Below are 10000 nucleotides of genomic sequence, written 5' to 3'. Positions count from 1 at the left end.
GACGCATGATGGCTGCCCTGGACTGTGACAAACTCAGACAGGTACACACGTACGCACGCACGCACGCACACATGCCCTACACACAAGAGTGCAGTGCAAAAGTTATAAAATAGCCGATCTACAAGTTCACAACGTGTCACATTTTGGATGGGCAATCTTTTGCTATTTTGGGAACATTCTGAAAGTGACATTAAAGAGCATTAACAAGAGCTTGTGACTAAATAATAACTAAGAACACAGGTTCCCCCCCCCCCCCCCTGAAAAGTAATAGTTTTGGACATACACTGTTTTAGTCACTGTTTTAGTCCACTCAGTGGTAGAAAGAAACTAAGTACAATTTTGAGGTATTAGTACTTTACTTTTACTTGTAACAAGTATTTCTACTTTGCAGTGTTGATACTTTTAACCCATTTTGGGCGGGAACCCCTTTTGGTGTTTTAAGCACTATGTTATAATTGTTCTACAAGCTCATAGTGCGGCACTGAGTGCCGCGCTACGAGGTCTGCTATTTTTGAAAAATCGTGAAAATGTGTCCCAAATTTTGAATATATATCTTTTCAGAGCGAACATTTTTAACTCAAATCTTTGCTCTTGGGGAGTCCCTGGAACAACATATTTTGAGATGGGGGTTGGCGGCCAAATACATATAATTCTAGGGGTCCTTGACATGAAATAGTTTGAGAACCACTGACATAGAAACATAGGTTTCAGAAAACTGTCAGGATTTGTAGAAGCGTCCTCAGGTAAATAACGTGAGTACTTTTCTCACCACTGTGTGTGTGTTCTGATAGGTGTGGGGAGTCACTTCAGCCGACATTGAGTAGAGCTGATTGGCTCACACCCTGCCGGCCAGCGACGCTTGCCCTGCCCCACAGCACAATTTCACCCAATCAGCACCTGAGCCTCATATGGAGTGGGGTGGGGCCAAACTGCACCGACCTGCATTTGATTGGTTTATTCTTCTTCTGCTTGTTTTTCTGAATTTCATTATTACGCTGCATTGTTTTTTATCATTGTCACTCAATGTAGGGTCCGGGCAATCCCATGGGTCCTTAAGGGGGTTCCACCCAGCTAAAAGAAAATGCCAGTTATTAACCAAATGGACCTTTACAGGTCTGTAATTCTGAATGTACACTCTGAGTTTAATTATCATAGAGGTTCTTACACTCTGAGTTTAATTATCATAGAGGTTCTTTTTCAAATGTGGGTCTGTGGTGTAATGCATGGAGTTAATGGTTGAGAATGACAAAAGAACAACCGCTCTAACCCAAACCCTCAACTCAAAACACTGTATCCTGTAAAAGTTATTTCTCCAGATTGACCGAGATTTGGAATCCTGACCTGAAAATGTATTGTATGTTTACTAGAGAGCTGGAGAGAGACCACACCTGTTACCGAACAACCACTCACAATGAGTACTATTAGAATATAGAGCTATTTAACACTTAATTTTAATGAATAAATATCACATTTAACACCTTTAACACTGCAGCTGTGATTGTTGACTAGTGTCACTGTGATATTATAACTGTAGCTGTGCACTGCCTAACTCTGCCAATAAACAGAACATTGCAAAATGAAATAGAATGGTGTGTGGCGGGTTTTGTGTGTGTGTGTGTGTGTGTGTGTGTGTGTGTGTGTGTGTGTGTGTGTGTGTGTGTGTGTGTGTGTGTGTGTGTGTGTGTGTGTGTGTGTGTGTGTGTGTGTGTGTGTGTAGAAGTACTACATTTTTGTTACTTCAGTACAATTTGAGAGACCACTTACAGTAGTGCATGCTCCCATAAGCTCATACAAAGACAGACCTATTGAGCCCATTGCCAAAGGAAACATTTACTGGTGGAAATAGCTGTGTAGCAACACCTCCAAGACAAAATGTTTTACTCATCCCCACACAGGCAAGTTTAAAAATGTATATGTTGGTATATGAAGAGATGTGTATTTTAAGCTACAGTGAATGATTCCTTCCTTCAGACCCGCTGGTCTGGATCAAATCCCTGCACCAACAACTTTCTTTCCATCGTGAATCTATAGGTCAAATCAAAAAATAAATACAAAATCAGTAATAATGTGATGGCATCTTCATTTATCATGTTTTGTTTTAATATTAGAAATGTTTAGCCAATGTGTTGCCGACTCGCCGCCCTTTTTTATATAGCGGGTTGAGCTTTCATAGTCATGTGATGCCCCCAGGCCCCCAATCACCCACATATAGTAGGCTACAGCTGAGATACCTGGCTGTGGACTGAATAAAAATAAACCACAAGCCATCAGAGTAGCTGGCTGGCGTTGTGTATGCCTGGTGGTGCGTTGGGTCGTAGGTGCAAAATAATGTCATTGACAGCATCTGACAGTCGTTATCCCACCCTGGGATAGTTAGTACTGTAGGCTGCTCCCCCTCTCTCATACACACACACATACAAACAGCTGCCATAGGCCTATAGCTTGTCTGTTGCTAATTTAGCTCCTGAATGTTCAGTGGCATGATAGTGTCATAGCCTCGGAAGCGGACTGCACACGGCTCCAAAACATGTAGTTCAAGGTTAGCTTTATTGTCCCTTGCGGGAAATTGGTTTGCAGCCAGATCATAGTAAAAATACACACAACATTCAATACAGGACTTAAGAACAGGGCACTAGAGACAGAGAATTCATGACATACAGTAGTAGCAAAGTCAGCAAAAGTGCATTAGTGGGCAGTATGTGCAAAAGGGCAAGAATAAAGTGCTATTTGCTGTTCAGCAGTTGAATAGCAGCTGGGACAAAGGATAGTTTGAACCGATTAGTCTTTGTGGCGGGCACCCTCAGCCGACGACCTGAGGGCAACAGTTCAAACTCAGACCGAAGTGGGTGAGGGTGATCCGATACCTCCAGGAGGGAGGAGGTTCTCTTAAAGGACCTATAACATAAAATTCAACTTTTTCAATTTCTTTTGTGTTTCTGGGGCTCCCATGTGTTTTCTATCCCCACAAATAACCAATTTTGAACAATCAGGCTTTCATGTCATATGGGTGTTTTAAGGGAAATTGCTCTCAGGAACAGCTCGACTGATTTTGGCCTCATCGTGATGTCATCAATGTCACCCTACTTTGTATAATTCCTCTTCTTCAGTCTTCAGTTCCAAATTTGCATTTCCACTTGTTTACAATGTCCACCAGCCTGGTTTTATCTAGCATCAGTATTATAATGACTCAAATATTAAATAATCTGCATATCAGCACCCCCACCACCTCAGGACATTGTGGTACTGCAGCTAAAACTGCTTTCAAAGAAATGACAAGGCCTGGTTATATCAGAGTGGTGATTGAGGCTCAAACCATTAGAAATAACTTTGAGGGACATAGACAATATGATTATTAAATATTAAAAGCAGTTTTAAAATGCATGTTATTTGCCCTTTAAGCATCTGCCTCTTGTACAGATCTATAAGTTGGGCTTGGGTTCTCCCAGAAATCTTACTGGCCACTTTGACGAGGCTGCTGAGCCTGTTCTTGTTTGCTAGGGTCAGGTACCGTACCAGGCAACCATACAAAACATGAGTACAGATTAAACTAGAAAAAGTGCCCTTCTGGGCACAGGTCTCCACCAGGAGGATAGGAATATTTAGGAGTAATATAAACATGTTTTTTGTTTGTTTGTTCCAATCTTTGCCAATCAGGATGGAATATGGGAAATGGTGCAGATCCGTGTTGATGGCACGCATGCACAATCCACCTGTTGGTGGCGCTATAACAGGGCAATGTGAAATGGGTGGGCTATATTCCTCAGCCTAGTAGGAAAGTGCGTGAAAGATTTCACGTGAAATTGCACGTTGCGTTCATGATTTGAGGTTTTTTTGTTCAAAACAGGCCAATCCTGCAAAATTTGAAAGCCAATGTTAGCCAATTAGGATGGAATATGAAATATCAGACACATCCGTCTTGAGCACATGACTATGGAGATACTGTGTAACGATTTGCGGGATTTTTGGACAAAATCTGTAGGTGTACTGTGCAAAAACTTGTTTTGCACAAAGCGGCCTCCTGGTGGCTCTATAACAGGCCGTTCTGGAAATTTTGGGGCAGAGGTTCATCGTTGGCATCCAGGGAGTGTGTGTGCAAAATGTGGCATCGACCGGGTTAACGGTGGCCGAGATTAGCTTCTAACGGACGGACGGACACACGGACGGACGGACGGAGTGCAAAAAATACTCTCTCCCCATGCCTTCGGCCTGGTGGAGACAATAAAACTTCTATAAAAAAAGTGTCATCATTACAGATGAGACATTAAAGGAACACATTTTCCTCAGAAAAAAAAGACACTGGACTTTTTTAGAAGAAAAGGCAACATGAGTGTCAAAGGAGTTTGTTGTCCAGAACGACACCCAAGTGTAGTGGAAATGCTTTATAATTTTGTAATGTTTGGATGTATATAACTTAACATTGTTATAATTGGCTGAGAGATTGACAATAATTACAAACAGGGAAAAATAATTATGATATACCCTTATCTGGTCAAACAGACTCTCCAGGAATTAAGTATCCCTATCAAGGTGTTTTTTAAAAACGTTGATGCACTTTGCTCAAGACAAATTCCCCCCTGTGGGACAATAAAGTAGGCCTATATCTCATCTCATCTCAAGGATCATTTGGATTCCAGGGTCAGAACAGCTTCTGGTCTTTCTACACAAGGGCACAAGTAGAATTAATAATCAGCCTTGTCTCACTATAAAATCAGTGTAGCTCTTCTCACAACATTGACGACACAGGTCGACGGTTCTTTATATACGGGCATTTATTGGGCATTCTTCTCATCCCTCTGCTGTTCCATGCCGTGAGAACTGTATATATGTTCACACAAAAATAATAAACACATGAACAATCAACAAACTGCATCACAATACATAATAGCCTATTGATCAAACAAATAAATACAAACATGTAGGAATGCGCGATGCGCAGGTGAACGTGTCAAAACACTACAATACAACACAACAAAGAATAACTCTCGAATATAATACCTCGATCGTTGGCCGCTTGTTGTGTAAAGAGGTTCTTGATTCTTGCGTTGCTTAGTCTTTAGAATGTCTCTTTGACCATTTCTCCTTGGCTTAATGTTCTTTATAACCTTAGCAGTGCAAACACACTACACTGCTGCAAACTGTACTGCTTCCTTGTGCAGACCAGAGTCTGAATGAGTGAGACAAAGTTTGTACCACCTGTGTGCAATGCCAGGCAATCATGCATCAATCAGTCAATCAATCATTGTCCAGTGTAGCTATAGAGCGTCGCAGTCCCTCCCCCTTTCAGAACGACGAGTGGCCCAGGAAATGAAATGCAATGCATTTCTCCCATAGGATTTTCTTTAAGTATTTATTTAAAGACGGTTACGCCGCGGACAAAGCCAACTCGGATCGTGACAAATCATGACAATGAACACAATATTTTGGGCTGATCAAATCATTAGAAAGAAGAAAATAAAGGCAGGAGACAACACTATTTGTTTTGTTTTTCTTCTTATAAATTATTTGATCGGCCCAAAACATTGTGTTCATTGTCATGATTTGTCACGATCCGAGTTGGCTTTGTCCGCGGCGTAACTGTCTTTAAATAAATACTCAAAGAAAATCCTATGGGAGAAATGCATTGCATTTCATTTCCTGGGCCACTCGTCGTTCTGAAAGGGGGAGGGACTGCGACGCTGTCTATACTGACAGACAGGGAACTTTGTTCTGCCTCAGAATAATGAAATTATTATGAATTATGCCTTATATGAATTTATGACCATGAATTGTTGTATTTTAGCTATTTTAATATTTTTAAAGTAAGCATTTTAATAACAGCACTTTGATGTCAACAATTTGATGTCTGGCTATATAGGTTCTTATTAGTGGGGTTGTTGTAGGCAACGCACTATTGTTCTAGCTATGGTTCGAGAACTTTTATGTCACGTTAAAGTAAACCTGTTTGAAAAAAAAATGTAATTAAATTTTTGGATTAGCCGTCCTTAGTTGGGCAAATGCATTCATCTGGGGATCCTTGACATGGGAATGTGCTGTGTGAGGATCACTGGTTTAAACAACATTAGGAGAAAAGCCCAAATAACCACTTTAGAAACAAGAAAAGCAACCACAACTAGTAGGCTACAACTACCAATATTTACAAGCAACTTTACAGAAAAAGAAGCCGCTTATAATAAACAGACATGGCAACACTCCAGCAGCCTCCCAGAGCCGCTCAAGTGTAAAATCAAACAGTGCTTTTTGCGTTTATGAGGTGGTCAGACCCACGTCTAATCGTTATGCGCTGAGTGTTTTTAGGTCAAGGGGCTTAATAGCAAATTGCGCAAAGCGAAGATAATTAACATATGGACACTCCCACAATGCTAAAATATTCAGTATGCCATATGTGCATGTGCGTTCAACACAGGCCGATCGATATGCCTTTCATAATACGATTGTGCGCAGAGCGAGGGCAATTTATGTATTACCCCATTGTAAAACGGATCTTCAAAATGGCACCCTGAATGTCATAGACTACAGCATCAAAAGGTAAAATAAAATTCATACCATATTGTGACGTGTTGTATTAAATGTAAGGTACCCCAAGCCCGATACTAAATTATGTTGGCAAATCTTTGAAATAACAAATCAAATGAAATAACAAATCACAAAATGCCAATAAAACGAACCATATGCCTCTAGTTTACAAGACTATTGATGTGTTTGTGAGGTTGACAAAACAGTTGGACAAAATACATGAGTCTAATGAAAAGGGAATAAACACAAGAACACTGCCTAGTGGTGTTGCAAAGCATCTGTGTCATTTTAGATTTTTTTAACCACAACAATCGTGATTATTTGTGACAAATCTTTGAAATATATATTTTATATAATATGTATACTTAAAAAATAATAACTGGCTTCTTGGGGTCCCCGGAACAAATATAATATTTGTTGTCCTTGGGCATGAAAACATTTGAGAACCACTGATGTATTTCACTGATGTGTTTTGACGTTCTTTTAGAAATCGGGTCCTAATGGGTGGGTGTCAAAGCCAAATGTGGCCCGCCATGTCACTTTTTTCTTTTTTTAATAGCTAAAATATAGGCTAATAAGTAAGGCTGCATGATATATCGAACATGTACCTTCATCAGAGTGGAGAATATAAGTTTAAATCAAGTTGAGCAAAGCCACTCTTCTCTGCCCCTCTCTCTAACAGACACAGTTAACGATAGCTTGTTAAGTGCCTGCCAGACAGACAATCAGATGAAATGAAGGCAGGTGTAGAGTAGAGTGTAGACTAGTGAACTGAACATGTTCTCTTTATATCAAGTACTTCATATCAGCCCCTTAATATGAAACTACTTCTCTTCATCCTGAATGGCAGTAACTATCATACAATGACCATACAACCTTCAAAGCATGCACTCAACATATAATGGTTATGTGACCATGGCATGTGCATAATATAAAAAAGTTTTATCTGATATTGATTAATATGGGGGGTGGGTTCAATTAATCGATTATTAATCGGCAGAGCTGTCGACTATTCGATTTGGCTGATGCACTTTGTGGCATCCCTACAAGTTACAACAAGTGAGTAAGTGACTCTTTGATATGATGAAGTGGAACGGTGCCATGAGTAGCCCGTGCACATTATAGGGACAAAGTCGTGTGTGTGTGTGTGTGTGTGTGTGTGTGTGTGTGTGTGTGTGTGTGTGTGTGTGTGTGTGTGTGTGTGTGTGAAGTGAAGGGGGAGGGGCTGCATCGCGACTTGTTTCTGTTCAGAGAGAGAGAGCCCACAGATGTGTGGGCATGGGGAAATCATGGAATGGTTTGAACTAAGAAAATGTAAAAATAAGGCATTTTCCTACATTCCAGTTTTCTGACTTTTTATTTCACAACATATTCCCCAATTTCCACTGAGATTATGGGGTGAATTAATGTGGCCAGACCCATCTTCTCTTTCTGTCATATAGTGACATTGTCCTGCATCAGATCATGTCCAAATCAGGTTCTCCAATCTCCAGTATAGCCTCTTCAGTTTTTTGAAGACTTTTTGAGTGGTGCTTACGGAGCTATGTGTGTGGCTGGCTGGGTCTGAGCACTATGTGTGTGGCTGGCTGGCTGGCTGGCTGGGTCTGAGCACTATGTGTGTGGCTGGCTGGCTGGGTCTGAGCACTATGTGTGTGGCTGGCTGGCTGGGTCTGAGCACTATGTGTGTGGCTGGCTGGCTGGCTGGCTGGGTCTGAGCATACATACTGGTTGTGGCCCCCATCAAGTGACCTTTTGACCAATGCGGCCCTCGCCCCAAGTTGAGTTTAACACCCCGGGGTTAAGCCGAAGTTTCTCTCCAGAATGGATACGCAGGTGTTCATTCAGATTAGGCTAGTTGACAGAGTGAAACTCTTGTCACACTGCTTACAGTGGAATATGTTTTCTCCCCTGTGTGGATGCGCTGGTGTGACTTCAGATCACCAGACTGAGTGAAACTGTTATCGCACTTCTTACAGTGGAATGGTTTTTCCCCATTGTGGATACACTGGTTGTCAAGCTATATATAAATGCACCATTTAACTGGGTTCCACTCATACAATGACCACACAGTTTTCTTATTTGACTCTTTTTTTAGTGGTGCAACCACTCCCTTACGGAGCTATGTGGGTGCGTGGCTGGGTATGAGCACCAAAACAGCATGGTTGTTTTTCACCACCTGTGCGCAACCTAACGCACACACAAACACACACGCACGTATTAACTGTATATAATGATGCTTTCGGGTGTGCCAGACAGTACAGTACAGTGACAGTACAGCCGTCACACGGTAACTCTGTCATTTCTCAACCGTTTCGGACGTGGGGCGGTTCGCTGGAACCGGGCCGGCACCCTGGGTGCGTTCCTGTGGGTCTGGTTACTGGTTTTGTAGTTTGCAGTACAGTTGTACAGGCATGTGGGTAACTTAGTAAGTCAGTCAGTAAGGTAAGGTGAAAAACCTTAAAGGGAAAAGTATAATGCACATTAAATCAATACACATACTTTGCATATCTGTTTTAAACACCTGTAAATATAATTCTTACTTAGTGTCTATTCATTTTAAATCAATTAATTTTTACTTAATTAATTTTTAAACTGTTTTTAAACATAACAATCTCATGAAATGTAAATTAAATACACTGACTTAATTAGTATCATTCAAACATTTTAAATAATCATGTTCATTGTTCATGTCCAATTGGCCATCATGTTTCCTTTACTTCAACTCAAGTAATCACAAACAACAACAAACAATGTCCATGATAATAATCTGTAAACAAACAAACAGTTAATTCTCTCTCACTGGCTGTCTCTCCAGCTTTTATATGGCTGCACCGTTCTGCTTTGATATTTCAGTGTGTATGTTGCTCCTGTTTGGATGCACACTGCTGTTTCTCATGGAGGTTTGTGTAGGATTCCTCTTTCCTCCTCTCTTCCTGTGTTTGGTCAAGGAAGCTCTGAGAAGGAAGATAAGTGGTCACGTGACTGGGCGCCATGACACATTCATGGGCGCCAAACTCACACTGGAAGTGCAATGAATACATGGCAGTGAATGGAGCCGGCTGGACAAGCTCATAACAAACATTATTTATGAACAATTGAGACCTTTTGTAAAGTAATCACATCTGGAAAATAACAGAAGACATATCACAGGTTGTTTTCTATACTTACTTTTCGATGTGCACAGAGTGCACAGTATATAATTTTATCTGAGGATCTAAACAGCAGCAGGTATCGTTTCTGGCTCCGAAGTATCGCAATATTTGGCTGCCAGACGGGAAACGGTGGGAAGTCTTGCGATACTTGGTGCGTTCAGAAAGGTTCTTTGTGCTCTTTAGATACCATACCTTTATAAAAATTACACTGTACACATCGAATAGCAACACAGCAGACAATAATGTTATTTTCCAGAAGTGATTATTTTACAAAAGGTCTCAATTTTTAATAAATAATGTTTGTTATGAGCTGGTCCAGCCAGCTCCATTCACTG

The 10000-nt window shown here is 40.9% G+C and overlaps 1 protein-coding gene across 1 annotated transcript in view; it reads left to right on the top strand.

The window, feature by feature from the left end:
- The window catches only part of LOC310867933 (coagulation factor XIII A chain-like), a 16255-nt gene extending 14688 nt beyond the window's left edge, over nucleotides 1-1567 (top strand). Inside the window, exons 17-18 of the mRNA XM_083778105.1 lie at nucleotides 1-41; nucleotides 792-1567. The exon at nucleotides 1-41 is cut by the window's left edge and continues 65 nt beyond it. Of these exons, the coding sequence (XP_083634231.1) occupies nucleotides 1-41; nucleotides 792-824 (74 nt within the window). The 3' untranslated portion in view covers nucleotides 825-1567. The remainder of the gene's footprint in view (nucleotides 42-791) is intronic.
- The last annotated feature ends 8433 nt before the right edge of the window (nucleotides 1568-10000 follow it).

Source organism: Protomyctophum parallelum (assembly GCF_964188405.1).
Source record: "Protomyctophum parallelum genome assembly, chromosome: 12".
Lineage (NCBI taxonomy): Eukaryota > Metazoa > Chordata > Actinopteri > Myctophiformes > Myctophidae > Protomyctophum > Protomyctophum parallelum.
The sequence above is the reverse complement of the archived record's forward strand: the minus strand, read 5'-3'. Positions and strand labels throughout refer to the sequence as shown.